The sequence below is a fragment of the Paralichthys olivaceus genome, chromosome 16 (assembly GCF_024713975.1).
Source record: "Paralichthys olivaceus isolate ysfri-2021 chromosome 16, ASM2471397v2, whole genome shotgun sequence".
In the NCBI taxonomy this organism is placed as follows: Eukaryota; Metazoa; Chordata; class Actinopteri; order Pleuronectiformes; family Paralichthyidae; genus Paralichthys; species Paralichthys olivaceus.
Genome location: NC_091108.1, coordinates 6,116,597 through 6,144,542, shown reverse-complemented (window position 1 = coordinate 6,144,542; position 27,946 = coordinate 6,116,597). Strand labels below are relative to the sequence as shown.

The 27,946-nt window shown below is 39.9% G+C and overlaps 1 protein-coding gene across 1 annotated transcript; it reads right to left on the bottom strand.

Annotated features, from left to right (window-relative positions):
* Nucleotides 1-1,507: 1,507 nt before the first annotated feature.
* Nucleotides 1,508-27,170, bottom strand: prkci (protein kinase C, iota). Its single transcript, XM_020112994.2, has 18 exons — nt 26,589-27,170; nt 19,287-19,408; nt 15,921-16,010; nt 14,492-14,542; nt 14,263-14,348; nt 13,944-14,081; nt 13,748-13,802; nt 12,378-12,433; nt 11,275-11,451; nt 9,886-9,983; nt 8,761-8,847; nt 8,540-8,675; nt 8,320-8,407; nt 7,230-7,355; nt 6,733-6,812; nt 6,222-6,311; nt 3,352-3,467; nt 1,508-3,261 (listed from the first exon to the last, which is right to left on the bottom strand). Exons 1-18 carry the CDS (start codon nt 26,666-26,668, stop codon nt 3,174-3,176), a joined length of 1,764 nt encoding a protein of 587 aa, XP_019968553.1. The 5' UTR covers nt 26,669-27,170; the 3' UTR covers nt 1,508-3,173.
* Nucleotides 27,171-27,946: the final 776 nt, after the last annotated feature.

Genomic DNA, 27,946 nt, shown 5'->3' with positions numbered 1-27,946 from the left:
CTGAATGCACCTTAAATTGCAGTGTGTGTTTTACTAAGGGATTGCATTTAGCACCAAGTATGATTCTTCTGCTTCCTAATTAATCCCTTCAGGGACGGAGTAAAACACCCAACAAGATAACAGCAATTAAAACAGGATGTTTCTTCAGATCCTCCTCAGTTTTACATCATTAATTATACAAGGTTAGTCTTCCCTGTGTCTTCCACAGGGTGATGTGGAGCCCCAGTGCCTGGGGAGGTGTACCCCCCTATTCTCCACCAGAGAGGGCACAGGAACAGTGTCAAACACGCCGCCATGGGAATACACAATTATGCAAAGGTATTTGTCCTTGTCCTGAATGCGGCAGTGCTGTTTGTGTCTTGCAGTCGTACAAGGGGAGTAATTTTCCACTAAATCAAGCTCAAATGAGACGGTACACAATGGTTCAGTTTTCTTTGAACAGGACATGAAAACCCCCCGACACAATGGGTTTACATCCACCATTGTGTGAGTTACCGCAACTCACAAATCAATCCTTTTTATTTTTGATACCTCATCATTTCCATGATCCTTTTTTTTGCCACCTCTCAGCGCTCAGCACTGTGAGTGAGGGCACATGTGAGAGCGACGGTGTCAACGACCTTTTCACCCCCGCGCTGACGCCCAGGGCCTCTCTGAAAGCCGGGCCAGGGTCACGTGACCGGCCGAGACGCAGGCAGCTGGGGTGGAAAAGCTCAAGCTTAACAACCTCCCTCCAGACGGGAGTTCGGGCCTCAGCAGTAAAACTATCACGGCACTGAAGTTATTACAGACAGGCATGTGTTTGCATTGTATTTTTAGTGGGACTGACAGGTAGAGCAGTTCCTGTGAGGCATGTGTCCCCTTCACTCTTGTCACCTCACAATACAGACACACTTCTGGTACGAATCTAAGCCAAGGTAAGGTAAAGTGAGGTAAGGTGAGGTAGGATTCATTTAGCCCCTCTGGCTGCGTGGCTATAGTTTCACCGTCTGATCGGTCCAGACTGAAATATCTCGACAGCTGTCGGTTTGATTGGCCTTAAAATCAGTGCAGATATTCCAGAAGATGATACTGAAGACCCTGTGAATATTCATCCAACACCAATGTGAGTTGATGGTACTCCACCATGATGGTAAAGACTTAATAAAGAGACGCTCAGCTTATAACTTGATTAATGTTTGGCCAGTAGTGAGAGACAGAATAGCATTTTTCTTAATTCTTATTATAATTATGACATAGACCAAGAAAGAGCCTAATACATTTTAGCGTTGAACTGATCTTATGTCTGTCATTGACATTGCTAGATAGACATTTTCACCAATTTCCCACATTATATTTTTAACTTTGTCAGAATCAGAAGAGGTATCTGAGGTATCCTGACGCTCGAGCCTTCTCTTCCCATCATGCTGTTAAATATGCTCATCTTTCAAACACCATAATAATATCTGTCATATAATTTGGCGGATTTCTACTTCACACGAATAACACAATCACTTATCACCACAAGGAGAGAAATAAAATGTTTATTTTACCGTCAGTGTTGTTTTTCTTTGCACACTAATAATAAAGTTCAGTAGAGTCCTGTGGGTGGTAAACACCTCCAGAACAACAAATACAACAAATAGTGTTTCCATTGGGTTCACCCAGTAACATTTTGGAATCAATGTAGTGATAAAATAAAAAACATCAAAATTAAATCTGATTCACAGAAAAGTAACAATAAAGCAGAAGTAACATGAGTAACAGATGAACGAGTTCCTCCTGTCACCACTTTCCAAAAAGAGAGAAGCTTTGACTGGAGGAGAGTCTGGAGGTTCATGCACTGTCTCTTCGTGTCGTTGGCTCTGCAGAGCTTTTATATGCTTTAAAGCGGTTTTACAAAATGTCTAATGAGCTGTGGGGGTATACGTGGTAAAAACAGAGCAGAGCAGACACAGATAACAGTTTTCAAGCCACGTAAAGGACCATACCCGCACCGTGTCAGCGAGCTTGTTTCAACTATCACTTAGTGTTTTGATTTACAATAAAAAGACAAACATGGAATGGAGTACAAAAAAGAGAACAGACCATAACGCTCAGAAAGGCATAGTATTTAAAATGAGCAAAAAAAAAAAAAAAAAAAAAAGAATATATAAATTCTATGACTTCGGACAGCACATCTTTCATGTATATACTGTACCTTCTAATATGTACCAGCAATCTTTCAGAAAAACGCTCTTTTGTTTTTGGTCCTGTGTGAATGTGTATTTAACGCCTGGTCCGCAGAGTTGAACTCAACTTGTGCACCAGCGCTCAGGTATCATGTGCGACCCATGTCCCGGCATCATCGTGAGCTCTTTCATTCACAGTTTTGAGAGTATGAACTCAATATTAGTGTTAGTCGGATACTGCTCTGTAAGTTCCTTCATTCGAGGAGAAGGGACTCGAATCAGACTCCCTATATTCTCCTGATGCTGAGCATTCATCTAAACAACAAAGCCTGAACCTTGTTTTTGGTTCTCTTAACACTCAGAACAACATATGTTCCGCTATGTTGTTAAATAAAACATGAGAAAAATATATAGATTTTTATCTTTTTCTTTTTTCTTTTTAAATGCTAATGTTATGATTCTTTCCTGTTTCCTCTACACAAGGGGTGTTGGGACAAAACTAAATCCAAAATGACAATTAAGTTGTGTCAGTTTTGTCCGACTGTGGCTTAATGTTAATCCTCAATAGTAGTTTCATATATATTTATATATGTACACAAATAAAATGTGCATTGAAAACAACCCACCAGCTGTAAGGAGCTCAGTTCATCTGTCGGGGGTTGTGCCTCGTTCCTCTAACTCGGTGTACAGCAACCTTGGAAGATCGTTGTAGCCTCGCTGGCTACTGATAAAGAGGCCCCGATGAGAAAATTGATGTCAGTGCAGATTTACATGATATAAAAATAATTAAGAAAGAAGGTAGACTTAAGGGCAAGTGGTTACAAATGGCAGAGTGAGAGACTGGTTTTGGCAAATAAGCGTTCTACTATGCATGTGTAGCTCTCAAACAGAGGGTTGACGTCATCCATTTGTCTTGTAACCATGCAGCTTGAAGACACTGAGACACCACGTAACATGTGCATGAGTGTTTGTGTATGTGTGGGTGTGTGTGGGTGGTGTGTATGAGCACAGGCAACACGTCCCTCACACACACTCCTCCGCTGACATCAGGAGTGGGTTGATGTACTCAAAGCCTTCGAACTCAGACTGATCGATCTTCCTGACAACATCACTGTAACAAACAAAAGGATATGAAGATGAATACGTGTTGTATTAAAAGCGTAACAGCGTGACAGAAGGGGAGAGGGAGAGGAAAACTCACTCATCGTCAGGCGTAAGCTGGATGGGTTCGTTGGTGAACTGGGCGTCGAAGTTGTCCAGTCCAAATTCCCCTGAGATGTTGGGCTTGAATGGAGGGACCACCTGCTTCTGCTCCAGCTGAAACAACAACACAGACATCAGACGGGAAAACAACAAGAGTCTTTAAAAACATGGGATCACTCACAGTATTTACACTGGAGACTAATCCAGAGCCATAATGACTATTCAGATAATCGATCAAAAGGAAATTAGTCTGGCATATTCAAACAGCAACATTATATTAACAGTACACATCTACATATAAGATTTAAAACACACTAAACCCCTCTTTCTATTGTTTCCTTGGTTTTTTCTATTCTTATTGGTGTGAATGGATTAAAAATAAGAAGATTTTACAGATATGACAAAAAGACACTGATACACAACACAGACTCGAAAACAGATTTGGACAGAAAAAATTGAAAAGAATTAAAGCAGCAACAATAACATTTAATGTGCACAAAGTTTTCCAAAAATAAATCCTTGATATGACAAACACCCTGAACCTGTCCTTGTAGCTCTCATTACATTTCCACACATCACTCCTCAAGCAGGCCTACATCTGCTCCCCCTGCAGGTCAACAGGAGCAGTGAAGGACAGACTCTCAGGTTAGTGTGTGGGTGTAGCGGAGGGGGAGGGTGGGGGAGGTGTAAGCCGATCCCTCCAGACACTCTGACCTACTGCCGGGTCCCTGCTCCAGACCAAACAGGGACAAAAGTGGTCATAGTGATCCCTGGCAAGCAGCCCTGTCTGTCTGTCTGTCTGTCTGTCTGTCTGTCTGTCTGTCTGTCTGTCTGTCTGTCTGTGGCTGAAGGTCGGTCGGTCAGTCTGTCTGAGGGTCTGTCTGTCTGTCATGTTATCCACCGGTGCATGTGTGCCTGTCCATTAGTTAAGGTCTTGTCGGTTTTCCTTTACAGAGATTAAATGTCCCAGATCATTTACTTGTTTTTCATAAGTTCACTCACCTTTTCTCCACAGACATTTAGATTTGCAGTGGTTTTAACTTCTGAACTGAGCTAGTTAAATTAAATAAATGAATGTAGAACATATCTAAATATAGCAGCATGTCAAGGTTTCTGCAGGTTCACCAAGTTTCATCCAAGACATTTTAACGCACGCTGATACATGATGATAAAGCCACAACTATAAAAACCAGTGGGCGTGATAAGGCCTACAATTATTAACCAAGTGTAATTTGAAATAAAAAATATTTGTGTTCATTACTTCCTGAAATATTCCAATTCATTTCCATTCAAAATGACCTTGAAAATTAATTTTTCAAAAATACTTTGTGTGACGACAAAAACCACAAAAATTCTGATCTATTTCGTATCGTCCATATTTAGAAAAGAAACGGTGATCAAAAGATTAAATGCAATTTATCAATTTAATATTTTTAGTAGATATGTTTTAAGTTTTTATCTTTTTTTGCAGCTGGTTTGTCATATAATCACATAAATTAAATTTGGGCTGATGGACTAAATGATTAGTCAATAAAGTAATTTTGATTAAGGTAATTATTAATTCTGCTTTTCTTAAAAGTTATATTATTGTAGTATAGGACTTTTGTTGTGATCAGATTTTTCTGTCTTGTGTTTAACTAATTAAAAAACAAACTAAGCCAAACCTTGTGACACTACTTTCATCTTTCATTTCAGGATGCCATAAAACTGGTGCACATGATAACGTGACAAATTTCTGAGACTGAGAACAGGAAGCTTCATAAATAACTCTGTCGTACAGATTCTTAAAAGTGATACCTGCATATTAAAGTCACGTTGAGTCTGTTTGATTTATATTGCCCTTTGAGACAATTTACAAAAAGTCTTATGAGTTTTATCACCTGACCAGATTTACTGTAAACACACGCCCAAATGTTAATTTTCAACATCCTGCTCTGACTTTGGAACAACACTACGGTTTAAGCAAAGAAAACACACATGGGTTACAAGTGTGCATCTATTTCAGTGCATCCACATGATTGGTTGTTTTGTAATGTTGCTTTGACTCCATGAGGGAGTGTTCGACTGGAAATGACAACATGTCATAAAAATATTTCATATTATATACGTGTTCAATTTAAACCCAAGGGCTCATTTTACCTGCATCCGATACAGTGACTACAAGAACCAAAAGGTCATTTAGTGTCTGATATCACCCAGACATCTGCTATTGTTACAGAAAAAGAAAATCCACACAAATAAGCAAAGCTGCAAATCACAGCTTCAGAAAAAAAGACCTTAACCTCTGAGATTACTTGAATTTACTTTCTCAACAAAGAAGAATTAATTCAACTTTTTAATTGTTGTTCTTCTCCAGCATCTGTTTGCTATAAATAAATAAGAGCAAGCAGTTTCGGTTTAATATGTTTTTCTGTCTGATCACTGTCGGTTGATGATCTGTCTACACTCTTTACTTTTCCATCTTTGACTTCATGTCTCCGTTATTCTGTTAGTTAGTCTGCATGTCTGCTGTTGTCAGTCTTCTGCCTGGCTTGTTTGTTTTTGTCTGTCTGTCTGTCTGTCAGGTCTGTCTGCTTTGCACAAGGACACGAGTCTCATCACATCGCTATTAACCCTCAGCTCTTCTACCAGCCTCAGGGCAGGAGAGAGAGACGGTGACCTCATGCACTTAGATTTGACCTCCAGGTCTAGCAGCAGTTTTCTGTTTTTCTTTCTCCGCAAGATCGATATGTGGATTGATTTTAAACAGTTCTGCAACAGAGGCGCACTGGTACCGACTTCCTTTATTAGAAATTAGAATGAAAATCTGAGGCAATTCCAGAAAAGGAGAAGGTGGAGAGAGAGAGAGGATAAAAACGAATGACTCACAAGGTCCCAATCGACGTTTCGGAAGAACGGATGTCCCATGATGTCGGCAAAGCCTGTTTGAGGGTGACAGCCTAGACGCTCCTTGGGATCCTGAGGGAGAGAAAGAGAGTGGGTGAGAGGAGGAGGAGGATGATCGTGGAGACAGACGAGTCAGACAACGGGTAAGAAAAGGGGGGTGAAGGTGAGAAATGAGAGGATTTGCAAGACAGGTGGGAAAGAGGAGTTTTTTGAGTGGGAAAGTAATTTTTTTTTTATTAAAGATAGGTGAAAAGGTGCAAGATCCACATTGAGACAAGGTGTGTGTGTGTGTGTGTGTGTGTGTGTGTGTGTGTGTGTGTGTGTGTGTGTGTGTGTGTGTGTGTGTGTGTGTGTGTGTGTGTGTGTGTGTGTGTAAAAGAGTGAGATGGCACTCTGACTCTATCTGAGGCCATAATAATGTTCTTGATTCTCAGGGGTCGGCAGGAGCCAACACTGTTTAAGATTGATTCAGGCCTGTCTGACCCCTTCTTACCTTGTTGAGAAATCCCTTGAGGACACTGGCGGCTTTGACTGACAACGAGCGTGGGATTCTGATCTGTTTTTCCAATATTACTGCAGGAGGTGAGAGAAAGGGGGAGAGAGTGAGATAGACGGTCCCCTGAGGTTGAGACAACAGGATAGCACCGACACTGCTTCAGATATGAGCTCGATCCTGTGGGACATCCTCATGTTGGACATACATGAAGTAGCCTTTCAATAAAGTGTCAATAGGTTTTGATAAACACACTCGGTCGAGAGATTCTTTTAATTCCCATCTATCCAAGACTTGCAGGAAGATACAAGAAAATAGCGACTATATTTGTCCACCAGACAAAAACACATGTATTCACACGTTTCCCTGTCACAGATGGTATATGCCTGGCACCGGGAGAAGGGGCCTTCAGAAAGGTGTCAATACAAAGGTGTTACATGTGTCCACAGACCTGTTTATACCTCCGTTTATAAACCTCACCAGTGTGCACGTGTTACCTTGGAAGAGGTAGTCTTCTGTGTTCTGGTCCGGGTTGTCGGAGCTCCCGACGATGTCGAAGGGTGACCGACCCGCCATCATCTCAAACATGAGCACACCCAACGCCCACCAGTCCACGCTGAACCCTGAAGAGAGCAGATAAGAAGAGAGGAAAATTAACACTCACAGCGGCACATAAAGCACAAGGCAGGAGAGAATAGGAAAAAATATCAATAAATGCAAATAAAGCTAAACGCCAAAGTAAAACTAATTGAAAACTGATCTATGAAAATACATTTTAAGTAAGGATTTAAAAAGGGGGACACGTTTTTATACAGGCAACCATAGTGGGTCTAATAATAATAATTAATCAAATAGGAATATATGCACATGCATATGATGCATTACTTTATGAATACCAGCATCTACTTTGACACTGACGCAGCTGAATAGAGTTCAGCAATTGTTCATTTTACCCCTGTGCATTTCCTACTGCGACAAAATGTTGTTTGAAAAAAAAGGACCACTGTACATGCATGTAAAATAATTTGCATAACATGCAAAAACACTGGTATGATCATGGACCAGTGGAACTTGTTGCTATGATACCAAGTTTGGTAACCAGGGAGCTCTTTTTTCTATTTTTATTGTCTCGCATTTATAGACGTGTATGTGCAGCACTCAGTTCTGATGTAGGCACTAAAATTTGACTGAACACTTCTCACAACACCTTGTTCTTTAAATCTGTAACATATTAAACTGTGATTCATTCATGTAATTTGTGTGTTTGAGTAATATACTGTTTATAATAAGGTGAGATAGAAGCAGAATTCATTCAGAGGATGTAACAATTGCTTCTATTTTTACTTTTTTATTTCACTGCTCATATTTCTGTTTATTTGCTAATATTTAGCCTTTTTCTCATTTTCTATTCCTGTTTTCCTGTAGGCTTAATTGTTCTCATTCTTTTTTGCTTTCATAGTACTGCTCCACTGTTCATACAAAATCTTAACAGCTTCTCAGATGCTCCTGTGTAATGTCTGATATTCTCTTTTACAGCAACTCATCAGATAGCATTTCTGGTAAGTGCTCGTGTGTCGTAATTCTCACCGTAATCCTCTCCTCTGAGTATTTCAGGGGCGATGTAATTAGGGGTACCACAGAAAGTGCTTGTTGTATCGCCTGGTCTCAAGCCCTCCTGCAAAAACAAAAGATCATCAGATGTCATCTCAGTGGGCCGTAAACCGACACTTCCGCAGCTTTGCAGGTGCTTTTATCCAAAGTGCATTATGATATTACGAGAGCCGGTAAACGGCAAGGTAAACCACACCTTGCACATGCCATAGTCTGTAAGTTTGATGTGTCCCTCTGAGTCCAGAAGCACATTGTCCAGTTTCAGATCTCTGTAGATGATTCCCCGCTCGTGGAGGTAGTTGAGAGCGAGACTAATCTCGGCTGAGTAGAATCTGAGAAAGGCAAGGCAGTTTTTCAAAATCCCATATGTCTGAAGACACTCCATAAAACCAGCCTTACTCCTTTTAATGAGTCTACCTGGCATGTTCTTCTGGGAGTTTCCTTTGTCTCTGCATGTGGAACATGAGATCGCCACCATTCACATATTCAATTACAAAGAAGAGTCTGTGAAAGAAAGAAAATGTAAGACATAAAAGAAGTCTGTCATGGTAGCTGGATGTGTCAACAAAGTAGGACAGGACAGAGACCTAGCGTCCAGTTTTATATGAAATGTCAATTCTGTCTTTCTATTTAGAAAAAAACACTTTTTAGAATCAATAATCAGTAAAAAATCAGTATTTAGTTTTTTTATTTTAAATAATGCTGAGAATAACATTTTCTTGATGTTCTTGATCCAGTTGAAATTGTTACATTTTCTGAGCTCTCTGAACTACGCGGAGCAACGGAGTCAGACGCTTGTGTTCTCACACACAGCCACAGTGGGTGGGTTGGTTGCTTATGCTGCCAAACCTCAGCCTGGACTTTAACTTTGCTTAATAATAAATGAAGAATGTTATACATCATAAATCAATGCCTTGGCTTTGAAATCAGGTCTTCAGGGGGTTTCACCATGACGGGTATTTTTCTATTATCTTAACCAGAACCACACTCATAACTGTACTTAACAAAGCTTACTGTTTATGTAAACCATGGAAGCAGTGGGTGGGAAACACACTTATCTGTCATTTTGAACCAATCGTACGTATTGTTTTTTGATGCACTGATAAAGTTCAGTACATATCTGTGACATTCTTGAATTACTTTTTATAATTGAGTGTCTTCAGTAAACTAATGGACAGTGTTAAATAAATAACACATTTTCCAAGTTCAATCATCTGTTTGTTAAATAATAAACATTTGTCAAAATAATCTTCATATAGCTTCAAACTAATTGCTCTTGTTTTTTTAGAACTTTTCTTGAACTCAGGAGCAGTTACATGAGTTAATCCATTTAAATGTGATTTTGGAGAGTTGACTGTTATTTAATGGTGAACAGAGTAGTATCGTAGAATGATAGGATTTCACTGGGCAAACATTTCTTTTACATTCTCAAAGAATGTGGTTGAGGTCTAATTGACTATCTGATTGTTTTTCCACATTCTTGCAGATTTTTGAAGCCTTGAAGAAACCATGTGACTCCCACAAGGGGAGAAATGCTATCACCTGCTTTCTGTCTGGAAACAGGAGTGGAGGCCCACCAAGAAGGGATGATTAGAGGCCTGCTCAAAGACATGCTTTTCTGTTTGGACCCAGTCGATGTCCTGGAAGAGAAACACACAAGACGCACCCAAATGTAAATCAGAGATCATAATGACGTAATAACCTTGAAGTTATAAAAGCTGAATAAGCACCAAGCTCGATCAATCATGCTACAAAGCGTGAAGCTTTGCTTGGGTATTGTGGGTAGCGGCAGGAGAAAAGGGCTGAGCCAGTAGAAGCGGCAGCAGCAGGCCTCTGTCGATGGCAGGATGACAAGATGTCTGGATGGCTGCTCACGCTGACAGGGCAGGGACAGCAGAACACTTCGCCATTGATCGACAGGCACTTGTGAATTTGTCAATCACACTAAGTGCATCTAATCAAGGCTAACTACTCCCGTTGCTGCAGGCTGTGCTGCAATGCATGTTCACCTAGATCAATTTTTGATGACATGACAGTTTATCTACACCTTCTTAGAAAGACTGATGGCTTCGAAGACGACTGTCAACTTAACTCAAACTGATTCAGACAAGACACACAATCACTTGAGACAAATGTTCATTGTGCTATGAGTAACAGCATGCATTGATTGTGCTAATTACATTAATTATACAAGACATACGACTGATGACTGCATCATTAACTAACCTCCTCATATCTCAATAAATGTAACTGTTGTTTTTCTCACACAGCTCAGACTTGAAGTTTCTTCTGTGTATAAATATCCCTCGAAAGGAGACAGCTGATCTAAACAAATCACAACATGCAATGTACGAGTCGTTTGTTCTGCTATTAATTAATCAGAGAATATGGATAATCTAAAGCTGAAGTAATTAGTTGACAGGTCGCTTAAATGAATATTTAATTGCGACTACTTTGACGTATATTAATAATTGAAGATTTTTTATATCAATGTATTTTATTTCTGTGGGATTGAGTCTTTACTTCTATAGTCTTGTGTGCACAGGTTGCCCATACAAAACGGAGTGAACTGCTCTCATTGCAATGGGAATGAACACATTCAGCATTCAATGACTCTACAGTAGATAGAGGTTTTTATTTGCTCCGATCGGCAGTGATGGAAACATGACACCCACGTTGACATTTCTTTTTCTTCTTCTTTATTTTGGTAGTCCAGATAATGACACTGCACCTTTTCCATTGCAACGTTAAGACTCACATTCAACTTCAGGGTACTGGTGTGTAAATAGCCAGTTGTTTGTGTAGTTATTTATCACCTTTTATAGTGTGACTGCATTTAAAAAAAACCTGTGTACACCCGCTAATTGTGCTGAAAAAGAAGTATAAAAGGTTTTTGCTTTAATGCGAAGGTCAGGCATCATTCTGCTTTACCTCATCATCATTGACCAGCTCCTTCTTGACCACCTTCATGGCATAGATGCGCTCAGTCTTCTTCAACTGCACCAACAACACCTTGGCGTAGCTGCCTCTGCCGATCACCCTCAGCAGATCGAAGTCTGCAAGGCCCAGGCTTGACGGCGATTTCCCCGTGTCTCTACTGCTCCGTGCCTGCGGGGCAGTTACAGAGGGAAAAGCAAGACCACGAGGTGATAAATAGAAAGTAAACTCAGTGACAGTTTGTCAAGCAACATTTAAATCCATCAATTTCTCTCTACATAATTTGTTCATTGAACATCTGATTGAACTGGTGATTTGGTTTGGGCGAGACAGTGATTTCCTTTGGGTGATTTGTAAATTAGGTTTAGACTGCTCCCAGCACCACTTTTTGAAAATAAATCTTAGTAATGGCTTTCTTGTCTTTATTAAACACCATTATGCTGCCTCCATTAGATGAGGCACTCACTGTATTACAATCCTTCTCTGTAAACTACCACCTTCACCATTTCATCACCCATCTTCCTCTCTTCCCTCCTCTCCTGTAATCTGTTCTGTAGTGAAGTGTTTCCACTGGCGATCCATCTAACCTCCCTTCACGTAACAACCTGCCTTCCCCAGAGTCAGACGTGGAACAGAAGATAAGATCATTTGGCTTGCTCTCCTTTATCTCCGTCCATCTGTGTCCAACTCGATGCATTTTTTATCCATCTCCAACACTCCTGCTCCAATCAACAAACCCCCACCCCAGCCCCAAACTACATCCTGGGCCATTAATCAGTCTCTGGTGTTAAGAGCTTTGATAAAAGGTTACTTTATTAGCTCCACCAAAGGAAATCAATATCCACAGCACAGCAAAAGTGCCAGAGCGTGAACGCTCTCTATATCTCACTTCTACAGCAGGTGGAAGGAGGATCACCCAAATGTACGTCACAGCTAAACAAGCAGACAAAAACCTGCTTCCAATTACAGGTGATATTATTCTTTCTCCTTATCACACACACAGCAACTATTTCTATAAATACACACACACTAACACACATCCATCTAGTCAACATGACAGGTTGACAGGCTGTGAGTCATACATCGTGTTCTCTCACCTCTTTCTCTTCTCCGTCGTAAGTCAAGCTTTCTCTGGAGTCTTTATTCTGAGGGCCTGAGAGACGAGAGGAGAACGTGACAGACAGACAAAAGGAGAGGGGGAGGTGGGAGAGAAAAAAAATTGAGGAGAGATGAGACCAGAAGGAGAGAAAGTAGGTGAGAGACAGTCAGATGCTTTGTTCACAGCCTCGCGGTGCCAGTGTGATTTCTCTCTGCTTAGTAAGACAAGAAAATACCCTTTTGTATCCGACCGATAACAAAACCAGAATATGGAAAATAACAAAAACAACATAGACTGGCTTCATTTTGTAAATACAGAGAATATATGCTTGTTCATGGATTATTATACACAATGGGTTTTCTCACACCACCACCCACTGGAATTTAACATTACTTAAGTCAATTTCAGAAAAAAAACAAGCTTAAGCAAAAATATTTCCATCACAATGGTACCCTACAACTATGCAGGTGACCTGTGAGCATCCAGAAGAAGCTTCAGCTCCTTCACCAACAACAGGAACAACAATATAAGCTTTCTCATTCCAGTCAGCCTCCAAACCACCTGACTGGACTTAAGTCTGGTGAAATAGGTAAACACCAGCTGAACGATTCACAGGCTGGGCAGAACAAAGCTACACAAACCGTAGTTGATTTATCCTTAATGATGAGTAACTTATATTTAATAAGATTAATAAATCCAATGAAAAGACTGACATTAACAATTGGTTCAAATAACAACTTATGTGTAGCAATGTAATAATTATTTTCCCCTTGCTCCCCTCATACTGTTGCTGTAAATACTCATTGGCTCATAAATGTTGTTTTTTTTGCTGCAATCTATTATGTCTGGCTGTTTTAGATCTTTTAATTAAAAATGTATGTGGGTAATCAGTTTTTAAATATTTGAATGTACTAAAATGATCAAAGTGAACACAGAGAAGCTGTGAATGTTGGAAAGTACAAAGGCTCCATCCACATGTTTTTGATTTAAAACAGTGGTGTGAGTCTTCCATCCAAGAAAGGAAATCCCTCATCTTACTTTTCACCATTGTTCTTTATTGTTCTTGTGGCTGCAGAGTCGACAATGTGCTTCCTGATTACACTGACAAACTTGCAAACTCACTGATACAGAGTTGAAGAGCTCTTGTGGACCAAGATTTCTGTTTTAAATGCCATTTTGAAACAAATTAAAAAGCTTATAAAAACATTAGAAAGAGTGTAATGCAAAATATTCAAAACTAACCTGAGTGCTACAGTAAAACAATGGGTTTCCAACCCATCAATACATCTCAATATGTTTGACTATGGATTGTTGTATAGAAATAGTCCATGTCAAGTGAGTGCGTTTGATTTTGTTTGTTTGCGTTACCTGGCTGTTCAGTTTGGTCCATCTGACTCGATGGTGGTCCTGGCATCATTGGTTCCTACACAACAACATTCACCATTTAGTGAAATCAGCACAGAACTGGAGAATACAATCTTTCTGTGTCTGTATGAGACACTGATATTAATCAGCCACTTCACACCATCATGCTCATGACTATGAAATTTGTCACAGCTCTCACCTGGATTATCGGTCGACCGCACTCCAGTGTCACCAGTTTATGGCATTTCTTGTGCACCAGCAGTTTGCAATTGATGCATTTGTAGCCTTGTCTACCCAGACCCCAGATTCTGTCTGTACAGATGGCACAATGTGCTCGCTGCTCGGGAGGGCAGATGGAGGGGAAAAATCATCATCACAAACTGGCATAAATACTCATGGTACAGAAATACACACTGCCTGTTATTGATCTCTTATTGTCCTTTAAAAATGTTAATTTAATACATTAGATACCTTCCCCATTATAATTCAGAATTCAAAAACTTAGTGTCACGTCTCACCCTGTTGAAGCGTTTTGCTTGAAAGGCATGGCCACTAGCATAGTAAAGCTTCCTCCAGCGCCGGGCTCCACGCCGATATATGGATTCTGAAGAGAGGAGAGGGTAAACACAGACCTTTTTTTCACTTTGCTTCTCTTTGCTTAAGTGTCCCAAATTTTTAACTAAAATTAAGTGCCGGTTTCAGCTGTAAAAATGAAGTAAAACTCAGAAAGTAAAAGGTTAAACTCACTGTCTTCTCCTGGACAGGGCATTCCAGGTTTCTCTGGTATACATGGAAACACTGAGAAGAAAAAAAAGAAACAGACACAGTCACACTAAGAAAGTCTATATTTGATCGTTAATTTATTTGAGACAGTCGAGTCTGACAGGATCTATGTGAGACATTTTCCTTCCTCTGATGACGGCAAACAAGTCTACATATATCAAACTTGTTGCCTGGAGGGCTTCATGATGACATTCACTCATGTTGATTTTAGGACGTTGTAAACATATTTGCCTGCAACACACAAATAATTAGGAAAAGATGTAATCTTAAGAGGCCAGTAAAGATCACATTTGTGTGTGTGTGTGTGTAAAGGACAGAGACGCATCGAGCTAGACTGGGGGCACGGTGAGTCATAGGCGAGGCATGTGCTCCAGCCGACAAGCTTGTTAACGAGCAGACCAAGCGACCCCCCGCGGCACCGTCACACCATCACATCCTCTCCTCCACCTCCCACCCTCTATTCATCCTTTGCCATCTCCTTGGTGTCCAGCATTCGCTGTACTCTTGACCCTTCACCTCTGATGTGATTAAAACTTTACATTAACCACGCAGCCCCTGTCCTGTCTACCCCCAGGGTACATGCTAACACACACACACACACAGCCTGTCAATCAAAGAGTTATATGTTATGTGTGTGTGTATATATATATATATATATATATATATATATATATATATATATATATATATATACACACACACACACACACACACACAGACACACACACACACGCATATACACACACACACCCTACCGACCCAGCAAGACGGTTAGCCTTGACCTCTAGTTCACGAAGTTGTCCAACTATTTGTCAAATGAGCAAAGCTGAGACAGGGAAGTGAACTAGCTCGAGGCCACAGTGACAGATGTCAACAGAGGAAATGATGTTGTTTTCACAGGTCAGTGCAGCATTAACTGAATGTTTTGATGCTTCTTGTTGGACACAGCTTCTATTCGTCTGTGTTCAGACAGTTAATGCAGACAGAAATAAAAAAAGGAATAAACAAGCATCATAGGCTTATTATTACACCCATCCATAGGAGGCACATCTTGTCACTTTTGCTCAATCCAGTGTGCCAGGAAAGATGAAGCATTTCACCAGTTTTTGTTCTAATACTGTCCTTCTTTCTTGCTAATGTTAGGTGCAACCGCTGCCTGTTTAGTATTCTATACAGGACTTTTAAAGTAGTTTGCCTCCTCCTTTTTAACTTGTCTGGGTAGAGCAAAGAGTCACAGATAACAGGCTTCTCATCTGGACCTCTTTCTGTCCAGACACCTGGACTGCATCAAAGTCTTACTGGCAAAAGTACACAAGAACATCCTGTGAGTCAAAACCTGGAACCGTACATTTTATGTTATAAATACAGTCAGTGTGAGAAGCAGCAGGCTCACCGTGGATAATGAGCTCCGAGTCTTTGTTGACTTCGTAGAGACGCAGCGCTTCTTCCAGCTCCAGCTGAGACGACACTGTACAGGGGTCACCTAACAGCAGAGGACACACTGTATGTTATTCACCACATTTAGATGCAAGAATTCAGGGGGCTGAGAGAAATCAGGAGGCGATAACAGAGAAAAGGTTTTCTTTCTTCACACAAAGTTTGTTCCTACAAATCCCTCAATTACTTTAATTAAAAACGTGTGACGCCCAACAGTCACATTTTAAGTACACTAGTGGGATACGAAACTGCAGCCAGGGGACACTATTTTCCTTCGACAAGCTCTGTAGTGAAAGCAATTCCTTGACTAAATGTGTTTGAATTTTAGTCCACTGCAAAGGCAGGGAAATTACTTCTGTCTTAACAAGACCCTTTGTTTAATTACTTATGATACAAGTACAAATCCTTAATTGGCAAATACTGTGATAATCAAAAAACATGCAAGTCCAGCTACTCAAATCTGGATTTTTTCCACACATAATTCTAAACTAAATATCTTTTGGACATTTGGGCTGTTTGAAGACACTGCCTTTGAGCTCCTGGAAATCACATAACTGGTGTTTTTTTAATCTTTCTCTTACATTTTGCGGACAAAAAGATGAATCAAGGAAATAATATGCTAATTGTTTGTGAATGAAAAATTATTTTATTTGTTTTTTTTATCAAGATGAAGACAGAGAAGCCACTATTCAAAGCCCTTAGTTGCTTGTATTTGTGCTTGTTCATATTAAGCCAATTACGTCTTACCGACAGCCCCCCTACTTTTCTCCTCTTATATTCTACTAAGTTGTCATCTTTCACCCGTCATACCAAAACACTGTTAGAAACCCTTCAGGAGAAACCAGGCTTCCCATTCACCCAACATTCAGGTACTGTAGAAAGTTACAGTAACCAGGTTAAAGAAATCAGAGAACGACAAGATAAGAAATAACAAATTAGAGAAAATTAAGCTGCACAAGATCTGTAATTTCAAAATACCCACAGCTAAAATGTTTTGAGTACAAACAGCGAGTTATATAGGTGAGCAGCATAACATTTAAAAACTCTTCTGACTAACCACTCCAGGTATAATATGCATTTTAATACATGAACTTTAAGTAAACATTGAAAAAAGTGTGTAGGTGTGAGTGGGAGCATAAGAAATGGCAGAAGTCAGTGCTGCCATCTCAAATAGTTTCCCTTTAATTACCGAGCGTTATATTTAAACAGTGAACAATCTACAGTGGCAAGAAAAGTAAATTACAGTATTTATGTGGAAATGTGTCTTGAAATATGGTCAAAGTTTAAAAAAGTATGTGAACCTAAGGCTAATGACATCAACAAAATGTATTCACGTCTAGAGAGAGAAACCTTGAGTCCAATTAATGCAACAAGATTGGAGATGATTGTTCGAGCTACTTGAGGGACAAAATATAACTCAAACAATGTGAGTTCTTGGAAAGGTTCACAAAGTGATTTCAAAGAGTTCACATATTTATCACGACTAGTTCTATTACTTATCTTCCTTGAAATGGGTGCTCAGCTACTGACTACAAAAAGTTACAAAGCAGAATACTTAGCATGGGAAAAGAGAAGCCCAGAATAAAAGCTAAAGGTTTAAAGGAATCATAGGAGTTATACAAATCATGGTGCATGGTGGGTACATGGTGCCCATTGTAGAACACTACAGGGAAGGCTGTGTACCTGAAGTGTGTCTGAAGTTTGCCGAAGGGCACCTTGACACTCCACAACACAACTGGGGAAATATTTAATGCAGTGGTGAAACGAAAGCTGCTTTCAGACATTCTCCAGACATTTTCCAAACATTTTCTGGAGGGGCTGAATTTGACCAGCCCCCTGTCTGGAAAATGTCTGAGTGAGCCCAGATGAGAATATAGCGGGATTAAGTCCGGAGACTTCTCAATGAGGAAGTGGGTGTTTTGATGACGTTCTAACCCCTGATGGATGCAAAACAAAATTATTTACATCAGTAAGTAAATGTAATAAAGAGAGTCCTGCAGAAGCCTAAAATTCAAAAGAGATGCTGTGAAATAAACCCAAGATAGAAATTTACTGCAGACATCACGAGAATATGGCTGAGCTGAAGCAGTACGATGGAATAATGGTTCAAATTTCCTCCTGAGCGTTTTGCTGGTTTGATCCACAGCAACAGAAAACACTGTTCGTGGTTATCGTTGCCAGAAGGGGTTGAACCAGTTTTAAATCAAAGAGTTCACTCAATATTTTCCAACAGCCCTGTGAATGTTTAATGGGTGTGTTCTATAAGGACATGAAAGATTGTAAAGGTAGTATTTTGATCCACGGCTGACTGAACAAGCATAATTTTGTGATACAGGTTGTGAAAATATTATTACAGGGAGCTGAATTATCAACAGAGGTCTCATCCCAAAAGCAGGCCAGGTTACTAACACGCATAAAAACACTGAGTGAAGCAGTTCTGACGTGGACAATCACTGAGGGCTTCAAATTTTGCAGCCGAGCTGCTGCTAATGTTAGCTCGGCTTGTTTCTAGGGGCTGGATTGCAGGTTAGGATTCCTTCAGTGTTCATCATTATGAATTATGTGCAGACGACGACTCCTCCCCAAACCAAACAGGAAAGGTGATCAACAGATAAAACACTGAGTAACGCAGTTTCTGTGATGTGGACAGAGGACGTCAGGAGGGGCTGTTTGCTCAGCTTGTTTCTCTGCCAACTTAAGCTCCAGACATCCAATAACTAAAATCCTACATCTGGTTAAGGGATATAGTTACAAGGTTATATGAATATAAAAAGTGCCAAGACTTGAAATGTTAAGAAAGTAGTCGTCTGGAAATGTTGTAATGTCCAGTCATCTGGCCGACAACAAGCACTTATGGAAAACTGTCGGTGGTAGCTGTCTCTCCCACTAAGAGTACTTCATTACACACATCAAGCAGCTTTACTTTCTCAGACAGGCTTATGACTGTAGTGACTGTATATGGGTGGCAACCAGTGGGAGCTGATCTGAGTCTAATGAGTTTGGGCAGAATGACCTTATCCTGAGCAGAGTGACAGCTCCATCTTTCCAATGACACTATTACTGCTGCCTGACTAACTGGATGACAACAAGGAATTGGGTGGAGGGGCTGAGCAATTCCTTCCGTGATGAAAAAAATGAGCCTTTGAGTGAAGTGAGATGTGCGTTCATGCAAGCACGTTTGTTAACACATGGCACAAATAAAGTCTAGCAAATTCAGCTTGTGGCTGTGCTGAGGTGTAATCTTCAACTTAATATTTGTTTTCCATGTTTATCTTTCCTGTAAGGTGAAGGAGAGAAACAGAGAAGGGTAATGGCTGCGTACCTTCCTCGTCAATCCACTTCATGGTGAAGAGCTGGTCGTTGTCCATGGAGCACATGTCTTTCACTTCCCCGTACAGAGCCTCATATGAGATGGATGGTTCAAAATGGGTAATCATGATGTCCCTGCAGAAAAGACAGATAATATTTCAATGTTATATAGATGTGATTACATAGTAATCCAGTGACAGAATAAAGAAAATAGACCACCTACCAATACCTTTAAATTTATTATTTTTTCTAAGCTTAATGCTTCTGCTATCGAGTACTAAATACTAGCTAATTGCATTTAAAAATAAAACATTTTAATGATTAAGCATTTATTTCTGTCGACATAAAGGTCTCACAGCTGATATGCATTTTAAAGGAAATACTGAATGCTGAACAATGCACAGTACAGATATGTCTTTAATGAAAAACTGGGGACAGAGTAATTAGGACCCAAGACTGGGCTAAATGATAATTTTCCAACAGCCCACATAGGAGTGACTTGACGCAATGATTGTCCCTGAGCTGTCCAGAGCTCTGACCTGAAACCAATCAAACATCTCTGGACAGACAGACCTGCTGTCCACTGACAGCCTCTGTACAACCTGAGCTTGAGCAATCTGCAGAGAAGAATGGCAGAAAATCCCCAAATCCAAGTGTAAAGCTTGTTGATTCTTACAAACCAAGACGAAAGGCTGTTTATGCTGCTAAAGGTGGTCAAACTAAGTACTGAATACACAGTGTGAACACTTGTGTAAATAAGATACTTTAGTTTTTCCTTTATAATACATTTGAAAAAAGCCTAAAAATCTGTTTTTGTTTTGACATTATAGGGAACTGAATATAGATTAATGAAGGGAGAAAATTAGTATAAGACTGAAAAGTTACTAGGGTCTAAATACTTCTTGTACGCACTGTGTATACATTTTCTATGTTATTTGAAAATCATGACACATACCTCAAACACCCAAACACACAAATAAATGGCTGAAAATGCTAATTATTATGATCATTATTTATTCAATAATTTAACTTCAATAATTAAATGGCAAGATTATTAATTATTATTCTACAGAAAAAAAACATGCTTGGTTTCTTTATTTGATAACTGATTAATCCACTAATCATCAAGGTACTCATTTTTATTTTTCCATGTTAAAAAACAAAAAGTCACAGTCCTGCCACGTATTGATGGATTCAAAGAAAAACTCTGGAGAACGCCACACTTTTGATGAAGTGAGACTGAGAGTAAAAAAAAAATTTCCCCTCAAACGCTGCTGTGTGTGAGTCACAGTCTCGCAGTCTGTCACATTTGTGTGCATTCATCTGTTCAGCATGATTGTGGGTGTGAGAATTACAGCAAAAGCCCGAGCAAGAAACAGGGCGAAAGAGTGACGGAGAGAGAGAGACACACACACAACCACACACACACAAAAACAGAATTAATCATAGGCGATTGTGACCGCTGTGGTAAAGGCTCTCAGTCCGCCACTGCACTCCATTACTTCTCTGAAAAACAGAAAAAAATCCTTTTCACTTGGCTTACCGCCCTTAATCAACAAGTACATCACTCACCGCCTCATCAGCTCACACAGACAATTCAAACACTCGAACATTACGATGAGACACGGGATTAGGAGAAAAACAAAGATCAACGATCCCTGCGGACCGGATCATCTGTCTGTCATTTCATAGCAGCCTTAGGATTGATGTCGCCTGCTCTCAGCTTCATGGACAGCCTCAGTGGTGTATACGACCCGAGGTGGGGGATGGAGATTGTGGACTTGAGCTTTTACAGGTCTACAGGCGACAGGAGTCTGAGCTTGGGCATCGGGATTGGGAACTAGCGGGGAGGCAAAAACGAGGAGAGTACAGGAAACAGGCAGGAAATAAAGAGGGGGTGATGGGTAATAGCCGTCCAACCAGTAAAAAGAGTGACCCCCCCCAAGGACAAATACCCCTTACTCCCTTTACTGCCATCGTCAAAGATGGACCCAGATTTCCATCAACTTGAAAGCGAGATGATAAAATGCCAACGCATGAAGTAAACAATGCACACCTTGGAGGCCATCCACTCAGTTCAAGGACGGTGTAAAGTGTATAAGGTCACTCTGGGGTCAGTCCTTGCTCGGAGCAGACACACATGAATACACACTGGACTGTGATTTATTAATGTTGATCATCTAAAGAGTGCAGCCTTCTCACGGCTGGGATTAAACTGTCTGAAACTCCACTCAGAATGAAGGAAGCTTTCTGAGCAAGAGTAAACTGGCACAAAGCTCAGACTGATGCCTACTCCTCCATCCTCCCTCTATTTTCTCACCCTCTTCCTCCATCCTGCTGGTGTTAATCATTGCCTGCGAGGAGGGGGGGTAGGGGGGGTGGACTGGCAACAACACTCCTATAGTCTGATCTCTTCTCTAAGACCAACATGGCAGCTCAACTTCTTGTTAAAGCCCTGATAACATCAGAACAGACACTTCAGTTCTCACACCAGGTCTCTCGATGATCCAAGAAGCATATTAATGGCAGCAGGTGACTTTAACTGTGTCACGTGTAGCTGGACCAGAGCTGTGGGTGTTCATTAAACACAGTTTCTGTGCTGTAGTTAAAGTTAAGCCGCGTCTCAGGTGCCTCAAACAACTGTGACACAGATACAGGCTCAGGAACAAACACCCAGACAGGAAGGGATAAAAATATATTGAGAGCAGGGGTGAAAAGTACTTTTCACTTTCTGTAAGCAAAGTTTAATAGATCATCATTACTGTATATATTAAACTTTAACAATCATACTTATTTAATAAAGGATTTTATTTCTAATTGTCTCAAATAAAGAACGGTTACCTTCAGCAGTTAAGAGTAAGTAAAGGCCATTATTTAAAAGAATGTTGTATGTTTAAGACAAAGAAACAAATCAAAATAATTGGCATTTTTGTTTCTATTTATAGACATTGATTAATTTCATAGACACATTTGATTAAAACTTAAATCCCTGCACTAATAAATACTTTAAAAACCATACGTTGCAGCCCTTTCTGTATAAAACAGTTTCTTTATTTTAATCTCAACACCAGTAAAAAATAAAGATAATAATTGATTAAAAAATTAATCAATTATATGTTGATCAACAGAAAATGTATATATAACAACATTCATAATTGATTAATCTCTATAATTTATCTTTGAGATTATTTCTTAGACTTAAACTAAATATCTTTGGGTGTTGACTTTTTACTTGGAGAGAAAAAAAAACTGTATAAAATATAATCTTTAACTCTCTGATAAGCTTAATATGCATTTCTTTATTTACAGATATTGATAGTAGATAGATAAAAACGTTTTTTCTCATAAGTCTAATATTGGCTGAACTCAACTGAACTAACCTGAGTTGAAAATTACAGAATTAATGTTTGGATTTAAACAATTCATTTGTCAATACTGCATTTTTAGTTAATAACACCACATTAAACAAGCGATCCAACTGAAAGGGAAATTTTGAATCAAAAAGTAATGACCTGGTGACAAATTAAAGCTAGCTGTGGGATTCCTCAGGGTGACTAAGAGAGATAGACTGCGAGGCTTATCAGTGGTGAGTAACAGGGAGGAAGTGACATTCCTCACAGACCTGGCATTCCTCTGCTCTGTACTGTCCTACAGTACAGCTAAATTAAAAGAAAGAGGAGGAGGAGTAGAAGGAAATGTAGGGGGTGTTGGCCTGTGCCCCTGGTGTCTTAACTGCCGTGAGTAGGACTCTGAAGCCCCATCTGCCCAGCGTGAAGCCATTTGTTACTGGTGAGTGCTCAAGCAGAAAGAAGGGTCAGGGTGCCTCTCCAGGCTTCCATGAGCACCTACGACCATCCATCTCCCTGTCAGCGCTGCCATGGGTATGCCCCCCACAACACCTTCACGCTACACCTTCACATAACCCACATGCACTGCCTCAGAGAAGACGAATCACATGCTAACACCGAGATGCATTGATAGGAAAAGTTTGACCGAAACAGCCACCTATACAAAAAACCTGCACTGCAACTGGCAGCTCTACTGGTCCAGATTGCAGGATGCTGCGGTCTGAGGCAGCTCAAGTCCGCCTGTCACGCATAAAGAGAGGAAGCTTTGAGCACAAGGCAACAATCAAACGCACCCCTGCTGAGTGCGGGGACAAGGTCACTCCTCCAACCACAGAAAGACACCTGTGCGGAAATACATGTGTAATGTGTAAAACACATAATGATATAGACGCTACAACATAGACAATACATTACATGCATTTGAGCGGCCGCTAAGGGTGACTGATAGTCCGTAACTATAATTAGAAGTGGAGACGTGTGTATAACATTGTGGTTCAATGCTTGAGGGGCTTTCAGAGAAAAAGTAAATGGCAAGATAAGGAATGCTTCCTGTATTTTAAACAAAGCCAAGCCTTCCAGTCTTGATGTAAATGGCGGAGCCTTTGAAAAGGAAGAGCAACTCCTTTCTAAGAGAAGAAAATAAGTGAACTGCTCCGTCGAGCCAGTGCAATCCCATTTTCCTGCCGAACAACATGCCTCACACAGGAATCCTGAAGTTGAAGCCTTGTGTTCATCAGTGTTGGCAAATCTGATGTTAAAATCCTAATCAACAAACACAGAAGATACACTCTGTGAAACTCCTGCTTCAGTTTAAATGAGGAAGGGTCCATTTGGAAAAATATAATTCTTCATCAACATATGATAACTCGAAAAAAAATCTAAATGCAAACAGGTAACACCTAGTTTCAATAATTTACTGCTTTAGAAAGCTTTATCAGTTGTCAGACACACTTCACTCATCTTTATTAAAATGCACAAGTATAGATTAATGAAATAGTAATTAATGAAAAGTGATGGTTTGTTGTTCTCTATCTTAAACTGAATATATTTATTATATTTATATATATTTATTTTAAACCATACAACATCATCTAAGACAAATCATTCAAATCAAGTAAAAAAAATTGTTTCAGCTGTACAACTCTCCACCATCTACTACCACAGAATAGTATCAGCATCGCCATTGTTGTCTGGTCATGTGGTCAGTGCATTTCTCTATTGACTATCTGAATGAGAGCAACATAAATACAGGCCAGTGACAGAGCGACTGCTACAGGCTGACACCAGTCTGCTAAAGCTGTCTCTGACAGATGACAGACAAATAAAAAGAAAAGAATGGGCTCACAAATAGCACAAGTATTGAAAATAGATTAGATAAGACTGTATCACTGAGTTAAATCATTTAAACAGTCTGATTGAATATGGTATTTTAACATTTTTTAGATTGAAAGGATGTCTTAAAAACATTTGCTCTCTCCTATCTGTCATGAAAATCAACCGGCTGATTTCTTTGATTAACACTTTGAAACACAAAAATAAAACTGAGGACACAACCTGTTTAGAGCTGGAGTTAACAATTATTTCCACCATAATTAATCAGACATTTGAAGGGAAATCATATTTTTAATTTTGCCAAAAAAAAGTGGGGGAAAGAACAACAATCACAGAGACAATCACCTCTGTGAACGACCAGCCTCTTCTTCACAAAAATCCGGCGCCACAGCCACATGCTTTTGAGGCTTGAGCATGTTTTATGCATCATAGACGTTATATAAAAGTTGTACTTTTTACAACTATATAAAAACAGTAACGAAACAAACACTACTACTTGATTCATCACTACCAATCTAATACATTGATTCAGGGCATTACTAACCCATCTAAGTCCCACTCCAAATGTCTGCAGTGAAACTATAACAACATTGATGGCATCATGTCTTAATCCATCCTGATAGCCAAACTGTGAGGCCTTTTTTTGCTTTCCCTTTTGCCAACATAGCTGAGATTCCTCAACAGCAACCTCATAAATACTTCACATGTTTTGTTGTGCAGGATGACAACTAGTGATCGACACATTAGACTGAGGTGTGTCGCAGTGCCAATGAGAAATACAACAGGTATGGCCGAGGTGACTTGCACTACATGTTTTTCAAGTTGGCTGGGCTCCAACCAATGGCTCCGTCAAACAGAGAGACAGTGGGACAGGGTGTGTCGGTGAAACATAGTGGGTGACCAATGATTTCCACCACCACCTCTAAGTGTGAACTAAAACAACTCGAGGCTGGACGGTAATCACTGACTCTTATTAGGTATGATTAAATATCAAAGCACAGGCAGTTTCATTACAAGTGGGATGATGTGGGATTAACAGTTCACTGACATTTATAGTTTATGATGTCATGCTGGTCTTGAGTCAAACTCATCATCCCCCTTCAGATACTGGTAATGTTAACACTAGGTCATTGTTATGTGTCACAGAGTTCACCTGGAGTCGAAACCACTGCTGAATTAAAGGATCAAATGCTCAACAGTAGACTTATGAGAAAATAAACTATTAAATATAATAAGTATAAACTGTAAAAGTAGCTTATTAGGTACAAATATATATAATTCATTTCATTATTTGATTGTATTTATTCTTTACTGTAATCATTTGGGTATGTTTAAGTTTTGGGGTATTTGTTGATCAAAACAAGCAAATTGGAGCCCTCTTAGATTGGAATAATGTAAAAAACATTAAACAACATTCAAACAACACTTTACATACATTTGAATCAAGAAAGTCACTGGTGGGATAACAATCATTAGGAAATGCGTGTTAGCTAGTAGTAGTGAATTGTAGTACACTGTCTTGTTGTCTGAAGTTTGCAGTGTTTCTGACATTCTTACTGGAATGAAAATGACAGTGAAGCAATGACATTTAAATTCATTTCCTGTTCTGATTTACTGAGACAGTGCTGAGAACAATGCTCTGGTTTGAACCGACTTTAATTGATTTCCCGTTCGTCCCTAAAATAACATCAATCTCTCAGCAAGTGTCAACTTGCCACAAAACTAGTCAATCAAAAACAACAACAACCCGGGTTTGGTTGTTCACCTGATCAAACTGAGAGCTAGTTACTGACAGGTACTGGACTCAGCGACCACTGTTAGCAGCTGTTAGCTAGCACAACAACTCATTTGGACTGAGTTTAAAGCACTTCACAAATTCGCTGCACACACCAGAAGTAACACGGTGCTTTTGGCTTCACACTGGCTGTGTGTCCGGACAGTTTCCCCTGCCTGTCTGCCGGGTCAAGTCCACCAAAACCCTGGTACCTGATATTAGCATGCTGCTAGCTGAGTTCGCTAACGTTAGCCAACTGGTTTGCCACCTTTTTGCCGAGTCTGAACCCCGCAGCGAGTCGGGTTTATTACAACATTAATGAGGAAGAAAAACACGCTGGAGGAAAGTGTGAATTCTTTACCCTTTGTAATAAGCTTTCACCCGGACTTGGTGGGAATTCTCGCCGGGGTGGGACATGGTGCTGTCCCGCAACGTCGGCATCACAAGCTCCGCCGCGGTCTGTCCGACTCACCGATGCCTTCCTCCTCCTTTCCTTCCCTCCTCGGCTGTGTGTAGTTGTGTATCACGCCCAAACACTTTGCTTGTACAGTCCGTCGACACGCAGAGTAAACACCGAGGTACTTTCTCCGGAATATGGCGACTTTAGCTCTTTTTTACACAAACACAATTCTCACGTAAAGTAAAAGAAAACTTGCGGAGTCCTCCGAACAACTCCCCACTGCAGAGGCCTGGCGACGGGCGAGTCCACTGCCGGAATGCTGCGGGGTGGCGCATAACTTAGCACCCGACACACGCAGACATGTCAGCGCGTTAAATTAATATTATATTAAAACTTTACCACACGCGTTTTTTACACAAGTTCGTTTTTTTTTTTTTTTACAAAGCAACAAACCCAACGGGAGATTATTTCCACGTCGCTAAGTTTTTAATACGTCCTCGTCCAGGTTTCCCGACTGTACCAACTCAGGGCTTTAGCGTGTGTGAGGGATGCATTCACGTACAAACGTCTGTGCTCGGACATCGTAAAACCGCCCGGGGACATGGTGCATTCAAGTGCTCTGGTTTGGAGGCTTAAAAAAAACGTAATTTATCTCAACGCCAGACAGACAAATACTACACTATAATTTAACTACTACATATTAAATGGAAAGACACTGTAAATTATTTAAATTCTATCACTTATGCCATTTATAATTAATACAACCGTTTCAGTTTCAGCCTCTACGATAATTATGCTGTCATCCATCAGTTTGAGGAAGCTGCAGTTTGTGGTGCTGTTTAATTGAATTCAAATATTAATATTAATTCTGGTACATGGTTTGGTATCAAGCTACTCGACTGTGCTTTCACATCAATAGATATTTATACTAAGGCCCCATGATTGTGTCATTATAGTGACAGGGCCCCAACCCTCTGGAATAGTTTACCTGAGGAACTCAGACTTGAAACTGACCAAATGTGTTTTACAATTTTTTTTTAGTGTCATTATATTTTTATTATTGCTTATGTGTCTTTCATCCTTTTATTCTGCCATTATTTTTAAATCATGTTGTATTATTTTATCTGCCCCCTTTGATTTTATATTTTATACTGTATCATTGGCTGTCTTTGATTTTAAATTAGATTGTGTTATTTTGCTTTGTTTTTAGTCTTGTTTTTAATTTGTATTCTTGGTGTAGCACTTTGTAACAGCTGTTTTGAAATATGCAATACAAATAAAGTGATATGATTTCTAATTTTAATAGTAGTAATAGCGTA

Bases quoted from the DNA above. Each gene is read 5' to 3' on its own strand.
- prkci (XM_020112994.2), bottom strand. From the start codon at position 26,668: ATGCCGACGTTGCGGGACAGCACCATGTCCCACCCCGGCGAGAATTCC. The intron at 13,803-13,943 runs GTGAGAGCTGTG...GTTGTTGTGTAG, and splicing joins GCGGTCGACCGATAATCCAG to GAACCAATGATGCCAGGACC. The intron at 9,984-11,274 runs GTAAAGCAGAAT...TTTCTCTTCCAG, and splicing joins AGCTGGTCAATGATGATGAG to GACATCGACTGGGTCCAAAC.